Raw genomic sequence first — 23,192 nt, 5'->3', positions numbered from 1 at the left:
TTCAGACTTATGAATTATTTTACCTTCACTTTTAGCAGTGCTCTGTGTGTGTGTGTGTGTGTGTGTGTGTGTGGGAGAGAGAGAGAGAGAGAGAGAGAGAGAGAGAATGTGTATTATGTGTATGCACATGTTCAGTTGTGACTGCAGTTACAAGCAATTTCCAGAATAAAGACACAAGTGTGCACTTGTGTGTGTATCAGTTTGAAGATCTCTCTCTCTCTCTCTCTCTCTCTCTCTCTCTCTCTCTCTCTCTCTCTCTCCCTCTCTTTCCCCACCCCTGCATCACTCTCTTACCCTCCATAGATCTGTTTTGTCTAAAACCCTGTGGTAATCCCTGTACAGGGCAACAATCCACAATCTATTAATCTGTCTCCTTTCTGTTCTCAGTCTTTTATGTATTTAAAAAAAAAGAGAGAGAGAGAGAGAAAGAAATTGTTACTGTCCATCATTGCACCCCTCATGTCTGTTGATCTTTCTTATCCTTTGTCTTTTATATCTTCCAGCTTTCTTTTTCTTCTTCCGTCCTCCAGTAATTCACTTTTCCTTGGCTCTATCCTTTCCTGTCCAGCACTCGGCTTATATCACAGATTGACGGGCGCAATAGCCGAGTGGTTAAAGCGTTGGACTGTCAATCTGAGGGTCCCGGGTTCGAATCACGGTGACGGCGCCTGGTGGGTAAAGGGTGGAGATTTTTACGATCTCCCAGGTCAACATACGTGCAGACCTGCCAGTGCCTGAACCCCCTTCGTGTGTATACGCAAGCAGAAGATCAAATATGCACGTTAAAGATCCTGTAATCCATGTCAGCGTTCGGTGGGTTATGGAAACAAGAACATATCCAGCATGCACACCCCCGAAAACGGAGTATGGCTGCCTACATGGCGGGGTAAAAACGGTCATACACGTAAAAGCCCACTCGTGTGCATACGAGTGAACGCAGTAGAAGAAGAAGAAGATATCACAGACTGACCTAAGTTTACATTTGGGCCAACAGCAAAGTGAGAGCTGTTATTATCAGTGGTTTTCTCCAGTCAATGGGAAACCATTTACAGCTTAGTCTTTTTGTGAAGGACTATGACTCTCAAACTAGGAGGCAAAATTGCACTGGCTCTTAGTGCTGCAGCCTTGTGGGCTAGTTGGCCTTTGGGAACCATCCCAACACCGACTGTCCTAAAACCCTCATGGCCGAGAGAGTAGAGATGTACTTGGGCAAGACACTCTCCACTATAATCAAATTCTAGCCCAAATAGTCGGAACAGCAGTTGCCTCCTCTGCTGTTCTGATGATCATAGTCGGACACGACTGACTATCATATATCCTTTCCTGTAAGTGTAACTGTAAGAACAAGCAACAAGAACAGAATATAAAAAGGGGGTTTGGGAGGGAGGGGGGTGGGGGGGGGGGGGGTCCTGTACTCCATGCCACCAGCAGTTCCAGAAAATGTATTTCTTCTTTCTAAGACCAGTGGGATCAGAGAGATACATGACAATGAGTTTTGAAGAAGACAGTAGGGTGTTTCTTCCAGAACACAACCACCAGAGTAATTTAGCGCTTAGCCTATTTCCCTTGGAGAGGGGAGGCGAGGGACTTGAATCCTGCAGGTCTGCTGTAGGAGAGGGTGGTGGGGAGGGGGGGAGGAGGGTTTAGATGAGGCGAGCATGTGTGAGATGATAATGTCGGATACTGTGGGCTGACTGACGTCATCTGTACACCCTGTTGTGTGTGTCCCCTGTTAGTAATACTGTGTGTGTGTGTGTGTGAATGCGTCAGGGAGAGAGAGAGTCATTCAGTTTGTCTGCCTCTTCCACAAGGAGCTGAGAAGGAGAGGGTGCGGATACTGGTGCTCGAGCAAAACACCAGCCGGATTATAATTATATTTTTTGTTAACTCACTCAGTACGGCCAGTCCTCTCTTCTCCTCTACACAGACCGCTCGGATGTCCAGTGGGTGTCTGAATGACCCAACCTTTAGCTTCCGTCGTCAGAATTGTGGCATTCTCTGTCAACATTCACCTCTTCAGTATAAGAGCCTTCCGCTTGCAATATTTTGATGATGGTAATTGGGGTGAAACGCTGTTAACATCGTCCCTTTCGCCATTCGTATGGAGAGAGTTAACGCTTGGCATGTTTCAGGAGAGGGGACTTGAACCTGGGAAGCTGCCAGTTGAATTAAATTCATTTATGCATCACCATTAATATTTATGAGAAGTGAGACGGAACGACTAAGCCATTATTGTCGTTAGTAGGGGGCTTAGTAGGTGGTGTCCTAAGTACGTTAAATCAGAACAGGCACCACTGAACACCACCGAAGTGTACTCAGCAGCAGTGCAGGGTCTCCTCTGGTGTGTGGCCTCCTGGCGACCTAACATAGATGGCTCCCTGTGGACTGCCGACGCTGGAACTGCGACGGACGAACCCGGGTGTGGCCGTGTATGGGGAGGAATCTAAATGAGCGGCGTGGGAGTAATGCCACTGAAACGGTGCAGATGATGGGGCAGAAAAAAAAGAAAAAAAAAAAGAAAAAAGAAAAAAAAAGATGCGAGACGGAAAGCACATGTGTAATGGAAAGATCGTTTAGAATTATGTTGCCGAATGAATTATTCTCTTTCGTGCTTTGACCCTTGTCAAAAAAAAGTTAACAAATACCTTGCATGATTTTGCCGTTGTTGATAACCACCCTGAAAGGTTGGGGAAAGAGGGACCTAAATTTTGACTTCAAACAGTACTTAAATGTGGATCTGTTTATTGCTACATATGGGCCTGTTGACTGGAGGCCATATCAAGACTTAGGTCTGTGTTAAAAAGTTTATCAGATTTAGAAGAATAAAAGTGGGTTTTTTGTGTTTTTTTTATTTTTGTGCTTTGCTCTGTAACAAAAAATTAAATTAAATTAAAAAATTAAAAAAGGCAGTACTGAAGGCACCAGCCTCCAGATAACTAAAGCTGGTAATAAATAAATAAATGAATAAAAAAAATTTAAAAAAGAGAAAGAAAGAGAAAGTGTGTGTTTGATAAGCAAAACATAATATTATATGATTCACACAACAACAAAAAAACATTGATATTTCCAAGTCGAGGTGTTAAGTCCCTGTTCCGGTGTTATCCTTTAGTCATGAGCACAGCAGACTGGCATTGAGAAGGCCGGTTAAACATCATGCAACAGAGATTTGAACTTGACAAACTTTGGGGTGAGTCTGAGGCCCCTTGAGCTGAACCAAAGAGGAGGTGTGCGCACTCCTTGTCACTTTCCCTTTGGGGCCAGAACTATCCGGGGGGGGGGGGGAGGGCTTGCAGGTGCTTGAGCATCCATGCAAGGGGCGAACGTCTGACCAGAGCTATTCCAGAAGGACAGACACTTGGGTGCGATGGAGATTGAATGTATTGAGTTATCCGCTGTCGCTTGTTGATTATGTTGTGATGTTACAGTGGTCCTCTGACATCTGACAGTGTGTGTTGTGTCTGGAAAGAGAGGGAAGGGAAGAAGTGAGAGGGATGATCTGGGAGGGGGGAGATTGGGGGGGGGGGGGCTTGCAGGTGCTTGAGCATCCATGCAAGGGACGAGCGTCTGACCAGAGCTATTCCAGAAGGACACTTGTTGGGTGCGATGGAGATTGAATGTATTGAGTTATCCGCTGTCGCTCGTTGATTATGTAATGATGTTACAGTGGTCCTCTGACAGTGTGTGTTGTGTCTGGAGAGAGAGGGAAGGGAAGGAGTGAGAGGGATGATCTGGGATGGGGGGGGGGAGTTTCATGTCTGTTGCTGTTTATCATTACTACTACCTTTTTTTATATCATAATTATTATTTATTTATTTACGTAAGCTTATCTATTATTTATTCACCTTTTTTTTTTTTCAAGGCCTGACTAAGCGCGTTGGGTTACGCTGCTGGTCAGGCATCTGCTTGGCAGATGTGGTGTAGCGTATATGGATTTGTCCGAACGCAGTGACGCCTCCTTGAGCTACTGAAATTGAAACTGAAACTGAAACTGCTGTTTCGTCTGTGGTAGGGTTAGAAACAGCATGAAGGGGATCTGGGTCGGTTGTTTTTTGTTGTTGTTGTTGTTCAGCGTGTTTGGGCTGCGACTCTTTACTTACACTTACTTGTATTCAGTGATTTGGGTTTTACATGAAGGGAACTATCCTTTTATTATCAGGGGTGAGGTTCAGTTTTTAGTAAATTCACGCTTTTTGTTGAGAATTTTGTTAGGATGGTTGTCATTTCTGCATGCGAAGTATTCAAAGTGTGAATCCACTTGCACACATATTCAGCAATTTGGGTGTGTGTTTTTTTCATGGAGGCTGCTATCCTTTTATACCAGGGGTGAGATCTGGTTTAGTGAGTTCATGGTTGTTGAAATTATTATTATTATTATTTTTTAATGTTTGTTGTCATATTTGGATGAGACTTATGTAAGAGTGAAATCTGGGTTTGCTGTGCTGCATTGCTTTAAGTAACCCTTTCACCGCCAGTCAATTTAGAGTAAAAAAAAAAAAAATCCCTTGTGGTATAAACACAGTAAAGACAGTGGCTAAGAATAGCTGGGGATTCCCCGTGCGATGTATAGAAAATATGGCCTATCCTACCACCGAACATTAAGAGCTACTAGTAGGTTCATGGATAGCAGACCAATGAATGGTCACCTTTCAGTGATATGGGTCCTCAACCACGCTCGTGCATAAATGCGTGCTTGGCGGTGAAAGGGTTAACCTTGGTTATTGATGTGTTCATTTAAAACAGCCCCATGCCCCCACAGTCAGGATTTGCTGGGATTTAAGCCACTGACCTCATGGAATCACAGATGGAAATCCAGCGCACTAACCACTCAGCTCATGTCCCTGTCTGTCCCACACACATGTATGTTGATCCTGACCGGTGACGGGCGCAATAGCCGAGTGGTTAAAGCGTTGGACTGTCAATCTGAGGGTCCCGGGTTCGAATCACAGTGACGGCGCCTGGTGGGTAAAGGGTGGAGATTTTTACGATCTCCCAGGTCAACATATGTGACCTGCTAGTGCCTGAACCCCCTTCGTGTGTATATTCAAGCAAAAGATCAAATACGCACGTTAAAGATCCTGTAATCCATGTCAGCGTTTGGTGGGTTATGGAAACAAGAACATACCCAGCATGCACACCCCCGAAAACAGAGTATGGCTGCCTACTTGGCGGGGTAAAAACGGTCATACACGTAAAAGCCCACTCGTGTGCATTCGAGTGAACGCAGAAGAAGAAGAAGAAGAAGATCCTGACCGGTGTTAGCTGTCGCTGAATCACATTCGCATGGCAGGATTCAGTTTCCTGATGCCAGATTCCTCTTTGAACGTGGAAAGACTGAAACCTGAGGCGGTTCGTATTGATCTGGGCCATGTCTTGAAATAGGGTGATCGATTGATTTTCTGAGGAAACGTTTTTTTTTTTTTTTTCTTCTCCTGTTAGCTTGATGTAAGTGGAGGGAAATGTGTGGTAGTGTGCACACACAAAATGCATGTCCTGCACTCTTTTTTGGCGTCACATGTGCACACACCATACGAGCAGACACACGCACGCTCATGCGTCTAATATTTTATAAAAGTGCACTTGTGCCACATTCACATGCAAGCAGACATGCACACACACTCGTGCTTCTAATATTTCTATAGTGTTAGTGAAAAAGCATGTGTGGTCAAAGAAATGTAAAAAAAAAAGCCTGTCAGTTTCATGAAAATCCTAATTGGAAACCTACTGACATGAGGAAAGGCTAATCCATGACTTAAAAACAGTGACATTTAAAGTCCATTTGAGCTACTTCACTCACACACACCCCCCCCCCCCCCCTCCACACACCTTTCCCCAATCATGAAGCCAGTGCAAAATATGGGAGAGGAGGAGGATAGAAGTCCGTCACCCATATTCCATCACGATAATACCACGAACATCAGGAATATAAAAAAAATATCAGGTTTTTCCATCTTTTTTCTTCTTCTTCTTCTTCTTCATCTTCAAAATGTCAGACTTTTTCGTGTTACATGCATTGAGAAAATCGGAGGAAGCACTAAAAGCCTCACAAATTGAAAGGAGGGACATGGGACGAATTAGGAGAAATGTTCTGAAGGAAATAAAATCCACGAAAGGGAAGTGTGCAGGTCACTGAGGTCACTCATGTTTTTTCCCTGCCCCGTCTCCGGCTTCGTGAATCGCAGCGCTCCGCCGAGCTTCGAGTAGTGATGTGACGGGGGGGAACGAGGAATTGCAAGTGGGGGCACCTGTCCAGTTATAATGTTCAGATCGTAAATAAATAGATTTATGTATTTATTTTCCATTTTATTTTTTGTTTTCTTGGTTATTTTATTCTGTTCACTGTTGTAAAAAAAAAAAAAATAATAATAATAATAAAAAAAAACTTTTAAGAGAAAGGGTGTGCCCATGTGTGGATGTTTGCATGCTAAAGATTGCAGCTTTGCCTGTCTCTCCAATTCTCTCTCATTCATTTATCATTCATTTTTTCCTTCCTTCCTTCCTTCCTTCATTCATCCTCTCTCTCTCTCTCTCTTACTCACTCACTCTCTCTCTCTCATTACCATATTCATATACATTATTGTCATGAATGCAGGTATCATGATTATGTACTTGTAAATGCTGCTGTGTAATTGAGTGTATTTGAATTTCATGTATGTTTTTCTATAACCTTTTGTTATCTTGTGAACATTTTGATTTCATTTCTTTTTGCCCTGAGGGCTGGATGTAAAAAAAAAACATACACATGCTTATTCCACTCCCCTCATTAAAAAGATTCGTTCGTTCGTTCGTTCGTTCGTTCTCTCTCTCTCTCTTTCACAAACATACACACACGCACACGCATTCACACAAATGCTCATGCATGGACACTGAAACAAACCAATATCAGATACACCATTTTTGTAGTTGAATATGTTCTCAGTGTCTCACATACCTCACTTCACTCAGGAAGAAGAAAAACAAAACCCACACCTTTTTCTGTTCCTGTTTGGTAATTGGCTACAGCATTAGTGAGAAGAAAGTGTGTGAGCACTGTGGCAATTGGCTACAGAATTAGTGAGAAGAAAGTGTGTGAGCACTGTGGTAATTGGCTACAGCATTAGTGAGAAGAAAGTGTGTGGGCACTGTGGCAATTGGCTACAGAATTAGTGAGAAGAAAGTGTGTGAGCACTGTGGTAATTGGCTACAGCATTAGTGAGAAGAAAGTGTGTGAGCACTGTGGCAATTGGCTACAGCATTAGTGAGAAGAAAGTGTGTGAGCACTGTGGCAAATAACTACAGCATTAGCCAGAAGAAAGTGTGTGAGCACTGTGGTAATTGGCTACAGCATTAGTGAGAAGAAAGTGTGTGAGCACTGTGGTAATTGGCTACAGCATTAGTGAGAAGAAAGTGTGTGAGCACTGTGGTAATTAGCTACAGCATTAGTGAGAAGAAAGTGTGTGAGCACTGTGGCAACTGGCTACAGCATTAGTGAGAAGAAAGTGTGTGAGCACTGTGGCAATTGGCTACAGCATTAGTGAGAAGAAAGTGTGTGAGCACTGTGGCAACTGGCTACAGCATTAGTGAGAAGAAAGTGTGTGAGAACTGTGGTAATTGGCTACAGCATTAGTGAGAAGATAGTGTGTGAGCACTGTGGTAATTGGCTACAGAATTAGTGAGAAGAAAGTGTGTGAGCACTGTGGCAATTGGCTACAGAATTAGTGAGAAGAAAGTGTGTGAGCACTGTGGCAATTGGCTACAGCATTAGTGAGAAGAAAGTGTGTGAGCACTGTGGTAATTGGCTACAGCATTAGTGAGAAGAAAGTGTGTGAGCACTGTGGTAATTGGCTACAGTATTAGCCAGAAGAAAGTGTGTGAGCACTGTGGCATTTGGCTACAGTATTAGTCAGAAGAAAGTGTGTGAGCACTGTGGCAAATGGCTACAGCATTAGCCAGAAGAAAGTGTGTGAGCACTGTGGCAATCGGCTACAGTATTAGTGAGAAGAAAGTGTGTGAGCACTGTGGTAATTAGCTACAGCATTAGTGAGAAGAAAGTGTGTGAGCACTGTGGTAATTGGCTACAGCATTAGTGAGAAGAAAGTGTGTGAGCACTGTGGTAATTGGCTACAGCATTAGTGAGAAGAAAGTGTGTGAGCACTGTGGCAATTGGCTACAGTATTAGTCAATCAAATCAATCAATCAAAAACACTTTATTAATCCACATGGAAATTAAGTTGTGCAATCACAGGCTCATTGTAAACACTGGCATAAAATCATGCGCAACATAAGAAGAGATTAAAACTAGTCAAATAAGAATTCCCAATAGCTGACGATATACTAACCCGCCCACCCCCCACCCCCCCACACACATACTCATGTTAAGACAATAGGGTATTGCACAACAATATTAACAAATGAAAACATCCAACAAAAAAAGGGTATAAGATTACTAAAAATGACATGCGCGCACGCACGCACACACACCCACACACACATACACACACACACACACACACACACACGTTAAGACCATAAGGTATTGTACAACAATACATAAATAAAAACATCAAGGGAATAAATCGTATATATAAGTAAAATGCACACACACACACACACACACACACACACACACACACACACACACACACACACACAAACAAACAACGTATGCATGCACATAACATATGTCACGCCAATAAGATTAGAACATTAACATTAAGATACATGAAATCCAAGTAAAATAAGAAAATATTTAAAAATCACTTCCGATCACACACACACAAAAATGCTTGCTTGCCCGTGCTCACCCGCTCAGTCCCACATGCACGCATAATGTCTACTCCCATACACTCGTCTGCTGGTGAAGTTCTGGTGTTGCTGTGGCGAGGGGGCTTGGGGGGGTGGGAGGGTTCACTTAGTGTATTGGATGTTTTGATTGTGTGCGCGAATGGCTGTAGGAATAAATGAATTAATGTATCGAGATGTTCTTGCGCGTGGAGCTCTAAACCTACCACTTATGTCTGACCTTCTGCTATTAATGTCATCATGTAGTGGGTGTCTTACGTCGGTCAAAATTGTTAATAGTCTGTCAGTCAGTTTTCTATTGTGCATGTCGCTAAAGGTGTCTTGTCTTATACCCACCACCCCACCCGCTTTCCTAATGACTTTTTCCAACCTGTCTTTGTCATGTTTGGTCAGGTTTCCCCCCCAGCACACGGCTCCGTATGTTAAAACACTACAGACAACAGATGTGTAAAACATTTGGAGCATCTGCTTGCATACATTAAAAGATTTCATTTTTCTAAGACAGTACATGCGACTGTTGCTCTTTTTAATGAGTGCAGTTGAGTTTTCATTCCAAGACAGCTTATTGTCGATTATCACACCGAGATATTTGTATGAGTCTACTTGTTCGACCACTTCATTTTTTGTGATGATTTTGCTTAAAGTTGATTTCTTTTTTCTGAAGTCGATTACAAGCTCTTTGGTTTTGCCAACATTCAGCTCAAGGAAATTTTCTTCACACTAGTTCACAAACCTGTCAATTTCTCTTCGGTAGTCAGTGTCATCGTCATCAGTAATAAGTCCTGTCAGTGCGGAGTCATCTGCAAACTTAACGAGGGGACACGAATTGGTCAGGCTTCTGCATTCAGCCGTATACAAGGTAAAAAGAAAAGGCGAGAGGACTGTACCTTGTGGTGCACCTGTGTTTGTGAAAGAGACAGTAGACATAAAATCATTTAATTTTACAAACTGAGGCCTTTTAGTAAGATAGTCTAAAACCCATAAAATCGTCGGAAAAGCGAGTCCCATGTGCAGAAGAAAGTGTGTGAGCACTGTGGCAATTGGCTAAAGCATTTGTGAGAAGAAAGTGTGTGAGCACTGTGGTAATTAGCTACAGCATTAGTGAGAAGAAAGTGTGTGAGCACTGTGGTAATTAGCTACAGCATTAGTGAGAAGAAAGTGTGTGAGCACTGTGGTAATTGGCTACAGCATTAGTGAGAAGAAAGTGTGTGAGCACTGTGGTAATTGGCTACAGCATTAGTGAGAAGAAAGTGTGTGAGCACTGTGGCAATTGGCTACAGAATTAGTGAGAAGAAAGTGTGTGAGCACTGTGGTAATTAGCTACAGCATTAGTGAGAAGGAAGTGTGTGAGCTCTGTGGCAATTGGCTACAGCATTAGTGAGAAGGAAGTGTGTGAGCACTGTGGTAATTGGCTACAGCATTAGTGAGAAGAACGTGTGTGAGCACTGTGGCAATTGGCTACAGCATTAGTCAGAAGAAAGTGTGTGAGCACTGTGGTAATTGGCTACAGCATTAGTGAGAAGAAAGTGTGTGAGCACTGTGGCAATTGGCTACAGCATTAGTGAGAAGAAAGTGTGTGAGCACTGTGGTAATTAGCTACAGCATTAGTGAGAAGAAAGTGTGTGAGCACTGTGGTAATTAGCTACAGCATTAGTGAGAAGAAAGTGTGTGAGCACTGTGGCAATTGGCTACAGCATTAGTGAGAAGAAAGTGTGTGAGCACTGTGGCAATTGGCTACAGCATTAGTGAGAAGAAAGTGTGTGAACACTGTGGTAAATGGCTATAGCATTAGTGAGAAGAAAGTGTGTGAGAACTGTGGTAATTGGCTACAGCATTAGTGAGAAGAAAGTGTGTGAGCACTGTGGCAATTGGCTACAGCATTAGTGAGAAGAAAGTGTGTGAGCACTGTGGCAACTGGCTACAGCATTAGTGAGAAGAAAGTGTGTGAGAACTGTGGTAATTGGCTACAGCATTAGTGAGAAGAAAGTGTGTGAGCACTGTGGTAATTGGCTACAGAATTAGTGAGAAGAAAGTGTGTGAGCACTGTGGTAATTGGCTACAGAATTAGTGAGAAGAAAGTGTGTGAGCACTGTGGTAATTGGCTACAGAATTAGTGAGAAGAAAGTGTGTGAGCACTGTGGCAATTAGCTACAGAATTAGTGAGAAGAAAGTGTGTGAGATCTGGCAATTAGCTACAGAATTAGTGAGAAGAAAGCGTGTGAGCACTGTGGCAACTCCCCCCCCCCACCCCCCCACCCCCCCTAAAAACAACAGCAAAAAACAAAATAAAAAATGTTAGTAAATGTTGGATTTAATTATTTTTCATTTTTCAGGCAGTAGGTGGGAGAGAGACAGTTACTAGTTGGACGGTAGAGCAAGAGACTTGTCCTCCACAGACGGGCGCCATAGCCGAATGGTTAAAGCGTTTGACTTTCGATCTGAGGGTCCCGGGTTCGAATCACAGTGACGGCGCCTGGCGGGTAAGGGGTGGAGATTTTTACGATCTCCCAGGTCAACATATGTGCAGACCTGCCAGTGCCTGAACCCCCTTCGTGTGTATACGCAAGCATAAGATCAAATACGCACGTTAAAGATCCTGTAATCCATGTCAGCGTTCGGTGGGTTATGGAAACAAGAACATACCCAGCATGCACACCCCCCGAAAGCGGAGTATGGCTGCCTACATGGCGGGGTAAAAACGGTCATACACGTAAAAAGCCCACTCGCGTATATACGAGTGAACGTGGGAGTTGAAGCCCACGAATGCAGAAGAAGAAGAAGAAGAAGTCCTCCACAGAAACTGTACATGTATCTTGTCCATGGGATTGCTTTACGTCGCTACATTCACGCCACCGTGTGGGGGTGTTGCAGTTTCATTTTCGCTTGTGTTTGTCTCCTTTTCAGAAAGGAAATGTGTGTTTGTTTCCTTTTCCTTTTCAGGAAATGTGTGTTTGTTTCCTTTTCAGAAAGGAAATGTGTGTTTGTTTCCTTTTCCAGAAAGGAAATGTGTGTTTGTTTCCTTTTCAGAAAGGAAATGTGTGTTTGGTTTGTTTCCTTTTCAGAAAGGAAATGTGTGTTTGGTTTGTCTCCTTTTCAGAAAGGAAATGTGTGTTTGGTTTGTCTCCTTTTCAGAAAGGAAATGTGTGTTTGTTTCCTTTTCAGAAAGGAAATGTGTGTTTGTTTCCTTTTCAGAAAGGAAATGTGTGTTTGTTTCCTTTTCAGAAAGGAAATGTGTGTTTGTTTCCTTTTTCAGAAAGGAAATGTGTGTTTGTTTCCTTTTCAGGAAATGTGTGTTTGTTTCCTTTTCAGAAAGGAAATGTGTGTTTGTTTCCTTTTCAGAAACGAAATGTCTCCCATTTCCAAAGCAGAATGTCTCCATTTCCAAAACAAAAAGTTCCCTTTTATTCCCCGAAACTAAATTGTGATTTAATGAAACGGTGCCAGGCATGGCCGATTCCACGAAGATAGGATGAGGAAGTACAGGATCTGGTGTGTTTTTTCTCTCTCACAATCGCATGGCGTGTTTTTTGGATGGTGCTGGTTGTCAGCAGGAAGAGATTGGTATGAGAGGGGATTGGGGTTTCTCTGACACCTCAGGAGACTTTTCTTAGAGAGAGAGAAAGGGGAAAAAAACCCAAAAAACTTTCATTAGCTTCAAGTTATCAGAAACTGAAAGATAGAGATTAGTGTGAGGGGGTGCACGTTGGAGTGTGTAGGTGTTTGATGTGTGTGTCGATGTCTTCAGTTTTATGTTTCCACTTTAAGTGACATGAATTTTTTTTTAAGGGGTTTGAGAGGTGGGGTGGGGTGGGAGAAGGAAGTTTGTGGGGGAGAGGGAAAGCTAATTAAGGAACATATGCATGTACACCCGCACATGTGTTTGTGTGTGAGAGATACTGTTTCAACTGTTCAAAAACGTATGGAACATAAAAGATAAAGTGATCAGGAAAAACAATGCAAAACAGGTTGGGTTTTTTTTAGGTATTTTTTTGAGTGTATGTGGCACACGCATAATAAAAAAAAAATATGGTTAAGACATACTGTGTAAAAGGAGGAAGAACAGAGCTTCGAGCTGCCAGTGCAAGATCTTGCGTTAAAAAAAAGACTACACACACACACACACACACACACACACACACACACACACACACACACACACACACACACACACACACACACACGTACGTAAAGATTACTTTCATGTCTAAACTGTGACAGATGAATCGGGAGTGCACTGTGCCAAAAACTTAACCGGAAAAGATCAATACTTAAACGTTTAACTACATCATTTCATAATCAAACTGTTCAAAGGAAAATTACCTTCAGTTAGATTCAGATAAGTGTAACAGTGTATGTTGGGGAAGAGTTTCGGCAATGTAATTTTTTTCTCTCCTCAAGAATGGATGGAACATTTTGATATTTGTTTTTTTTCCGTCATGTGTTTCTTATTCCGCATTTAATGTGGTGATGTGTGTAGTTACTTTGTGCGCAGAGTGATCCCCATCAACCATGTGGAGGTCATCTTCATCCACATCACGCCGGTCAAGGAGCCCCCCTACATCAGTGAACGACCCAAACGAGAGGTAACATTCCTGAGGGGGGGTGCGGGAGGGGGGAGGGACATCAACCTTTTAACTCACTCAGTACGGTCAGTCCTCTCTTCTCCTCTTACACAGACCCCTCGGATGTCCAGTGGGTGTCTGAATGACCCAGCCTTTAGCTTCCGTCGTCAGAATTGTGGTATTCTTTGTCAACATTCACCTCTTCAGTATAAGAGCCTTCCGCTTGCAATATTTTTGATGATGGTAATTGGGGTGAAACGCTGTTAACGTCGTCTCTTTCGCTGTTCGTATGGAAAGAGTTCATGCCAGTTCTGAAGAGAAACAAAGCTTGGTTGTTTTAAGATACTGGGTGTTTTACAGGGTAGTTAATGGTATTTCAGTATACTTGGCATTTACAGGGTAGTTTATGGAATTTCAGTATGCTGCGCGCCCTGCGTGTTTGCAGGTAGTTAATGGTATTTTTTTTATACTGAGCGTTTATAGGTAGGTAGTTTTCGGTATTTCAGTATACTGGGTGTTTTACAGGGCAGTTAACAGTATTTCAGAGTACTGGACATTAGCAGGATAGTTTATGGTATTTCTGTATCCTGGGTGTTTACAGGGTAGTGTACGGTATTTCAATGTGCTGGGCGTTTACAGGGTACTTTATGGTATTTCAGTATGCTAAGGCATTTACAGGTAGTTTACGGTATTTTAGTTTCAGTTTCAGTTTCTCAGAGGCCTCACTGCGTTTGGACAAATCCATACGCACTGCATCACATGTTAAGCAGACGCCTAACCCGCAGCATAACTAACCCAACACACCTTGAGTGCATGCATGTATAATTGTGTACCTATCGGGAGTAGATTTCTCCTACCTAATTTTGCCAGAGCACAACCTTTCTGTTGCTCTGGGTTCTTTCCCAGCGCACCACGTGCAATAGCCGAACGGTTAAAGCGCTGGACTTTCAATCTGAGGGTCCTGGGTTCGAATCTCGGTGCACCTGGTGGGTAAAGGGTGGAGATTTTTCCTATCTTCCCAGGTCAACATATGTGCAGACCTGCTAGTGCCTGAACCCCCTTCGTGTGTATGCGCACGCAGAAGATCAAATACGCACGTTAAAGATCCTGTAATCCATGTCAGCGTTAGGTGGGTTATGGAAACAAGAATATACCCAGCATGCACACCCCCGAAAACGGAGTATGGCTGCCTACATGTCGGGGTAAATAAATATAATAAAAAAAACGGTCATACACGTAAAATGTTACATGTCTGTCTGAGTGTGTATGTGTGTGCGTCTGAAATCTGATTGAATGACACAGGAAACGAATGATGAGCGCCCAGTGGCAGCCGTCAGTCGGCTCTACCCAGGTAGGCAGCCTGTGGTGCAAACGTCCCCGTGTATGTAAAGCGCTTAGAGCTTGGTCTCTGACCGAGGATAGGCGCTGTATAAGTATCCATATCAATCAATCAATCAGCCACGTGCGATTGCTGCCACTGGAACCTCAGTTTATCGTCTCGTCTGAATGCCCCGACACTCAGCTAAATTTTTTCTGGTCAAACTAGGGAGAAAGGGCAAGAGTTTCAGTTTCAGATTCAGTAGCTCAAGGAGGCGTCACTGCGTTTCAGACAAATCCATATACGGCTACACCACATCTGCCAAGCAGATGCCTGACCAGCAGCGTAACCCAACGCGCTTTGTCAGGCCTTGAAAGGTTGCCAACAGCACCCGGTGCTCCCAGGCGGTCACCCATCCCAAGTACTAACCGGGGCCCGACGTTGCTTCACTTCGGTGATGGGATGAGAACCGGTGTTTTCAATGTGGTATGGCCGAGAACTGGTGTTTTCAACGTGGTATGGCCGAGAACCAGTGTTTTCAACGTGGTATGGCCGAGAACCGGTGTTTTCAACGTGGTATGGCCGAGAACTGGTGTTTTCAACGTGGTATGGCCGAGAACTGGTGTTTTCAACGTGGTATGGCCGATAACGCCGAGAACTGGTGTTTTCAACGTGGTATGGCCGAGAACCAGTGTTTTCAATGTGGTATGGCCGAGAACGGGTGTTTTCAACGTGGTATGGCCGAGAACCGGTGTTTTCAACGTGGTATGGCTGGTGTTTTCAATGTGGTATGGCCGAGAACTGGTGTTTTCAACGTGGTATGGCCGAGAACTGGTGTTTTCAACGTGGTATGGCCGAGAACCGGTGTTTTCAACGTGGTATGGCCGAGAACCGGTGTTTTCAACGTGGTATGGCTGGTGTTTTCAATGTGGTATGGCCGAGACGGGTACGGGTGTTTTCAACGTGGTATGGCCGAGACGGGTACGGGTGTTTTCAACGTGGTATGGCCGAGGGCAGGAATGGAGATCAAACCCACATCCTCCTGGACACTGTGTAGACACACCATTCTGCAACCTTCCTCCATCGATACCTTTATGGTATCATTATCAGTAGCTCAAGGAGGCATCACCGCGTTCGGTCAAATCCACACACGCTTCTCCACATCTGTGTGTATTCATACAGTTCCAGTGTTTTTGGCCCGCCTCAGCTCCTGGCTCTTATTTGGACCGTACTGTTGAAAGGCATTCTTTTGTTGAGCTGAATTCTGTTTAAACCTGATTTGCATGGGTATTTATTACCATGGTCCACATCACAGGCTTAGAAATGTTGTCATTCAGGGGAGCATAAAGAAGAGGTAATATCCTGGCATGAAATTCTTTGGCAATGATAGTCTGGTATCAGACTTGATGAATACGAGGTGTGTTCAAAAAGTATCCAACCTTAATTTTTCGTGTGTAAACAAATGAAACTAGGAGGCGTGGTTTGGTGCACGTATTTTGGGCGACCCTAATGCGCATACCTGAATTTTTTCCGGCCTGCAGAATCTGTCAGTCGACGGCAGACTGCCGATGAGTCAGGAAGTATAAGCGAGCGCCGTCGGATTTTCGCTTTTGACAAAACAACTGAAAAATTTGAACAACGCCACTGCATCAAATTTTGTGTCAAGCTTGGCGATTTCCAGGTGGAAACGATCCACAAGATTCAACAGGCCTTCAGGGACGAAGCAATCGGCACCACAAAGACAAAGGAGTGGTGCAACCACTTCAAAGATGGCCGCACATCAGACGGGCGCAATAGCCGAGTGGTTAAAGCGTTGGACTGTCAATCTGAGGGTTCCGGGTTCGAATCACGGTGACGGCGCCTGGTGGGTAAAGGGTAGAGATTTTTACGATCTCCCAGGTCAACATATGTGCAGACCTGCTAGTGCCTGAACCCCCTTCGTGTGTATATGCAAGCAGAAGATCAAATACACACGTTAAAACATCCTGTAATCCATGTCAGCGTTCGGTGGGTTATGGAAACAAGAACATACCCAGCATGCACACCCCCGAAAACGGAGTATGGCTGCCTACATGGCGGGGTAAAAACGGTCATGCACGTAAAAGCCCACTCGTGTGCATACGAGTGAACACAGAAGAAGAAGAAGAAGAAGGCCGCCCATCAGTGGAGAGTGAAGCACGTTCTGGTAGGCCCTCAACATCCCGAAATGAGATCGTCATTGACCAACTGAGGACCCTGGTGATGCACACCTGTGCTTCGTCAGGCTCCCTACTCTCCCGACATGGCTCCGTGTGACTTCTGGCTGTTCCTGCTCCTGAAAGGGACCAGATTTCAGTCCAGGGAAGACATAACGCAGAATGCGACGGACCAGCTGCATGCCATCCCAAAAGAGGGGTTCCAGCCGCTGCTTCCGACAGTGGCAGAACCGTTGGGAGCAGTGTGTGGCAGCCCAAGGGGACTGCTTTTGAAGGAGATTAGTTTAAGTTTGTTGTATAGATCTGGATACGAGTAGTTTTTTTTTTTATGAACAAAGGTCGGATCCTTTTTTAACACTACCTTGTATACTGATACCAGATTTAAGAAGTATTTGGAGAGTGGCATATTTTGTCGTTTTGTGTGTATAATGTAAGAGTTAATGCAGTGATTTCAGACTGAAACAGAAAGTCTCAGTCTTATCCCTGATATCCAGAAAGAGGTGCCTGTCATCGTCTTCTACTTCGACTGCTTTTACTTCTACTTTCTTCTTCTTCTACTTCTTCTTATTCTTCTTCTACTTCTGCTACTACTTTCTTCTTCTTCTACTTCTTCTTTCTTCTACTTCTTCTTGCTTCTTCTTCCACTTCTTCTTCTTCTACTTCTTCTTTCTTCTTCTACTTCAACAACTTGTTTTTCTTTCTTCTTCCTCTACTTCTTCTTCCTCTACTTCTTCTTCTTCGTCCTCTTCTTCTTCTTCTACTTCTGCTACTTGTTGTTCTTTCTTCTTCGTCCTCTTCTTCTTCTTCTTCGTCTTCTTCTTCTTCTTCCACTTCTTCTTCCTCTACTTCTTCTTTCTTCTTCTACTTCTTTCTTCTTCTACTTCTACTACTTGTTCTTCTTTCTTCTTTGTGTCTTCTTCTTCTTCCACTTCTACTACTTCTTCTTTATTCTTCTTCTTTCTTCTTCTACTTCTACAACTTGTTTTTCTTTCTACTTCTTCTTCCACTTCTACTGCTTCTTCTTCTTCTTCTTCTTTTTCTACTTCTTCTTTCTTCTTCTACTTCTTCTTCCACTTCAACTTCTTCTTTCTTCTTCTTCCTCTACTTCTTCTTTCTAATTCTACTTCTTTCTTCTTCTACTTCTACAACTTGTTTTTCTTTCTTCTTCATCTTCTTCTTCCACTTCTACTTCTTCTTTCTTCTTCTTCCTCTACTTCTTCTTTCTAATTCTGCTTCTTTCTTCTTCCACTTCTACGTCTTCTTCTTTCTTCTTCTACTTCTTTCTTCATCTACTTCTACTACTTGTTCTTCTTTCTTCTTCTTCTTCTACTTCTTCTTTCTTCTTCTACTTCTACAACTTGTTTTTCTTTCTTCTTCATCTTCTTCTTCCACTACTACTTCTTCTACTTCTTTCTTCTTCTACTTCTACTACTTGTTCTTCTTTCTAGTTCGTCTTCTTCTTCCACTTCCACTTCTTCTTTCTTCTTCTTTGTCTTCTTTTTCTGTGTCTTCCTTCTTCACATTGGTTAACTGTCTTTTCACTACAGAGTGATTTCATTTAGACAATGTGTATGTGTCACAGGTACACAGTAGTCGTTATGTTTTGGACAGGTGTCGTCAGAGGTGACGTGTGAGCTGCACGTGACGCAGTCGGGGACACACCTGTACTACAAGATGATAGAGCTGGTGCAGAAACACTACGATCTTGCCTCCACCACCGTCACTGGTATTCCCATGAAGGTCGGTCATTGTCAGTCATTGTCAGTATTCTTGTGACCTAACATCCGTAGTTCTCTTTGGTTAAGGAATGGGGTAGGGGCGTGGGGCGTACTAATCCCACTGAAAAGCTGCAGATATTGATGCAGTACCGCCCCCCCCCCCCCCCCCCCACCCCTCCCCCCCAAAAAGAAAAAGTTTTACTGAATATTCGTGTTTCTGCGCTAGTGGGCTGCAGTGGTCATGATCACTTGCTGTTGTGCGCTCTGACAACGCTCTTATTCGTGTTTCCATTTCCGGTGCAGATCCGATTTTTGCCTGTTCCCATTTCTTTTACTCTCTGTGCAACGGTCTCTTCAGAGTTTGACTCTTTTGTCCTCTTTTGCCTACCTGCCATTCCCATTTTGCCTATTCTCTCTCTCTCTCTCTCTCTCTCTCTCTCTCTCTCTCTCTCTCTCTCTCTCTCACAGACACAGAGGTTTAACCCTTTCACCGCCAAGCTCGCATTTATGCACAGGCGTGGTAGAGGACCCATGTCACTGAAAGGTGACCATTCATTGGTCTGTTATCCATGAACCTACTGTTCTTAATGTTCAGTGGTAGGATAGGCCATAATTATTTTCTATACATCGCAATGGGGAATCCCCAGCTATTCTTAGCCACTATCTTTTCTGTGTTTATACCACAAGGGAATTTTGTACTCTAAATTGACTGGCGGTGAAAGGGTTAAGTTGGTACGTATTTTACATTTTGTTGTCGCTGCGTGATCACCATATTGTGTACTTTTGATCTCTTTCTAGGGGCCGGAGGCCTGGAGATTAAAGTTTTGTTCTTGTTCTTGTTCTTGTTCTCTCTCTCTCTCTCTCACACACACACACACACTCTCTCTCTCTCTCTCTCTCTCTCTCTCTCTCACACACACACACACACACACACACACATATATATATATATACACACACACACTTGTGCACATATACCAATGTGCATGCATGCACAGACACAGAACGACTGAATACATAGGCGATCTGGGAATACGCGAATTGGGATCACCAAATCTCTTGGTAAACTGTTGACAACAAAACAGTCAGATTTTTAGTTGTATCATTACTCTGTATCACAACAGATTTCTCTGTGTAAAATTTGGGTTGCTTTCCCCAGGGAGAGTGCACCTCTAGTGCGTCACTACATTTTTTTTCCCCCTTCTTTTTTATGCCTGCAAGTGTGTGTTTTTTTTTGGTTTTTTATCAAAGTGGATTTTTCTACAGAGTTTTGCCAGGGACAGCCATTACGTGTTGCTGTAGGTTCTCTTTACATGTTGTGTGCATATCATGCAGGAGACCTCAGCTTTTGTCTCATCCGAATGACTAGCATCCAGACCACCAGTGACAGAAAATATTCGTGTTCGTATTTCTTTTTATCCCAACAGATTTCTCTGTGTGAAATTCGGGTTGCTGTCCCCAGGGAGAGCGCGTCGCTACACTACAACGCCACTCTTTTTTTTTTCTTTTTTTTTGCGTGCATTTTCATTTGTTTTTCCTATCAGAGTGGATTTTTCTAGAGAATTTTGTCAGGAACAACCCTTTTGTTGCCATTGGTTCTTTTATGTGCACTAAGTACATGCTGCACACGGGACCTCGATTTATCGTCTCATCCAAATGACTAACGTCCAGACCACCACTCAAGGTCTAGTGTAGGGGGAGAAAATATTGGCGGCTGAGTTGTGATTCGAACCAGCGCGCTCAGATTCTCTTGCTTCCTAGGTGGACGCGTTACCTCTAGGCCATCATTCCCCACTGAGAGTTGATCATGTGCACAGCAAACACAGAATGGTTGAAAATGGACGGGTGTGGTGGTCAAATGGTTAGAGCGCTTGATTTCTTGCCTGAGTTTCCTGAGTTCGATCCCTACGCACCTGGTTGGTTAAGGTTAGAGATTTTTCTGCTGATCTTCTAGGTCAACATATGTGCAGACCTGCTAGTACCTGAACCCCCTACATGTGTGTACACACATAAAGATCGTGTAATCCGTGTCAGCGTTTGGTGGTTTATGGAAACAAGAACGTACCCAGCGTGCATACCCCTGAAAGAGGAGTGTGACTCCCTTCATGGTGGGGTAAATAAACAATATGGTGTGTATGGTCATACTTGTAAAAAATGTTACGTGTGTGTGTGTGTGTGTGTGTGTGTGTGTGTGTGTGCTTGACTGAAACCTGATTGAATGACACAGGAAACGAATGATGATTGGCCTAATGGCAGCTGTCAGACCAGTCCGGCAGCCTGGTGTGCAAATGAATCGGTGTTTGTAAAGCGCTTAGAGCATGGTCTGACCGAGGATAGATGCTGTGTAAGTATCCGTATTTCCGTATCATCAAACGGATTGACAAACGGATAGATGAACTGTTTGTGTGTCTGTGTGATCGATGTGTTTTGACAGTGGGTGTGTCTTGTTTCCAGGAAGAGCAGAACGCACAGTCCTCGGCAAACTACGATGTGGAGCTGCTGCACCCAGCAGTCGTTCACAGTGATCTGATTCGTCAGCATCAAGGTGATTGTTGTGTGTGTTACACAGTGTGTGTGTCGACAGCATCAAGGTGATTGTTGTGTGTGTGTTACACAGTGTGTGTGTCGACAGCATCAATGTGATTGTTGTGTGTGTGTTACACAGTGTATGTGTCGACAGCATCAAGGTGATTGTTTTGTGTGTTACACAGTGTTTGTGTGTCGAAAGCATCGGGGTGATTGTTGTGTGTGTTACACAGTGTGTGTGTCGACAGCATCGAGGTGATTGTTGTGTGTGTGTCGATAGCATCGAGGCGATTGTTTTGTGTGTTACACAGTGTGTGTGTCGACAGCATCGAGGTGATTGTTGTGTGTGTGTCGATAGCATCGAGGCGATTGTTTTGTGTGTTACACAGTCAGGACAGTGTATAGGTGTGCTGAGGGGGGGAAGGCATGGTAGGGCAGAGTGCATGTCCCTGCTCACATGAGTACAAGTGTGGAGAGAGAGAGTGTGTGCGTGTACAGACACCACACATCTTTTCTTTGTGTGTGTCGGGTTTTTTGTTGTTGCTGTCATGGTTTAATGAAAGCAGGAGTGGGAGAGTAGAGAACTCCATGTTTGTTTTCACTCACCAGAATGGTAAGGGTGTGTGTTTTAGCGTAAGTCGACGGGCGCAATAGCTGAGTGGTTAAAGCGTTGGACTGTCAGTCTGAGGGTCCTGGGTTCGAATCACGGTGACGGCGCCTGGAGGGTAAAGGGTGGAGATTTTTACGATCTCCCAGGTCAACATATGTGCAGACCTGCTTAGTGCCTGAACCCCCTTCGTGTGTATATGCAAGCAGAGGATCAAATGCGCACGTTAAAGATCCTGTAATCCATGTCAGCGTTCGGTGGGTTATGGAAACAAGAACATACCCAGCATGCACACCCCGAGTATGGTTGCCTACATGGCGGGGTAAAAACGGTCATACACATAAAAGCCCACTCGTGTGCATACGAGGGAACGCAGAAGAAGAAGAAGTGCAAGTCTATGTCTGTGCATGTATGTCGCCATTGGGTAGCAGTGTTGTGCAAATGACTCCTTGTTTGTAAAGCTCTGGGGACTTGGTCTCTGACCGATGAGAGGTGCCATATATAGTATCCATGTCACTAAATCAGTCATCAGGTGGTATATAAGCATCCATAGCAGTTAATCAATAGGGGATATATAAGCATCCATATCAATTAATCAGTCAATAGGTGATCTGTGAGTATCCATATCAATGAATCTGACAGTTGGTGATGTACAAGCATCCATATCACTTCAGTCAGTGGGTGATATATATATCCTTATCACCTAATCAGTCAGCAGATGATGTGTAAGTATCTATATCACTTAATTAGTCAATCAGTGATGTATAAATATCCATATCACTTAATCAGTCAATAGGTGATATTATATAAATATCCATATCACTTAGTAGGTGATTTATAAGTATCTGTATCACTTACTCAGTCAGTAGGTGATTTATAAGTATCTGTATCACTTACTCAGTCAAACAGACACTTAATCAGTCAGTAGGTGATTTATAAGTATCTGTATCACTTACTCAGTCAATCAGTGTGTCTGCGCATGTTTATATGTTTGTATATTCACATGAATATATGTATGTATTGATTTTTTATTTTTTTTTTCCCGGTCCCCCCCCCCCCCCCAAATCTTTTGCTGGGCACAGAACAAGCGGAGACAACGGTGGTGATACCATCCAGGGAAGGTCTACCCCCGACCATCACGCTGAAGTGGTGCACACCAAAGTCCAATGTTGTCGGTAAGTCGCTCCTTTCCCATATTGTATTGTATTGTATTGTATTGTATTGTATTTCTTTTTATCACATCACATTTCTCTGCGTGAAATTCGGGCTGCTCTCCCCAGGGAGAGCGCGTCGCTACACTACAGCGCCACCCATTTTTTAAAAAATTTTCCTGTGTGCAGTTTTATTTGTTTTTCCTATCGATGTGGATTTTTCTACAGAATTTTGCCAGGAACAACCCTTTTGTTGCCGTGGGTTCTTTTACGTGCGCTAAGGGCATGCTGCACACGGGACCTCGGTTTATCGTCTCATCCGAATGACTAGCGTCCA

General features: G+C 43.7%; 1 protein-coding gene and 1 pseudogene across 2 annotated transcripts in view; one reads left to right on the top strand and one right to left on the bottom strand.

Annotated features, from left to right (window-relative positions):
• Window positions 1-23,192, top strand: part of LOC143299613 (integrator complex subunit 13-like) — a 186,102-nt gene that overhangs the window by 128,977 nt on the left and 33,933 nt on the right. For both annotated transcript variants that reach the window (XM_076612906.1, XM_076612905.1), the window contains exons 6-9: window positions 13,271-13,361; window positions 18,465-18,593; window positions 21,026-21,116; window positions 22,787-22,879. In XM_076612906.1, coding sequence (XP_076469021.1) covers window positions 13,271-13,361; window positions 18,465-18,593; window positions 21,026-21,116; window positions 22,787-22,879 — 404 coding nt within the window. The remainder of the gene's footprint in view (window positions 1-13,270; window positions 13,362-18,464; window positions 18,594-21,025; window positions 21,117-22,786; window positions 22,880-23,192) is intronic.
• On the bottom strand, window positions 15,038-15,158 carry LOC143300093 (5S ribosomal RNA; annotated as a pseudogene).

The sequence above is a fragment of the Babylonia areolata genome, chromosome 25, assembly GCF_041734735.1.
Source record: "Babylonia areolata isolate BAREFJ2019XMU chromosome 25, ASM4173473v1, whole genome shotgun sequence".
In the NCBI taxonomy this organism is placed as follows: domain Eukaryota; kingdom Metazoa; phylum Mollusca; class Gastropoda; order Neogastropoda; family Buccinidae; genus Babylonia; species Babylonia areolata.
The sequence above is the reverse complement of the archived record's forward strand: the minus strand, read 5'-3'. Positions and strand labels throughout refer to the sequence as shown.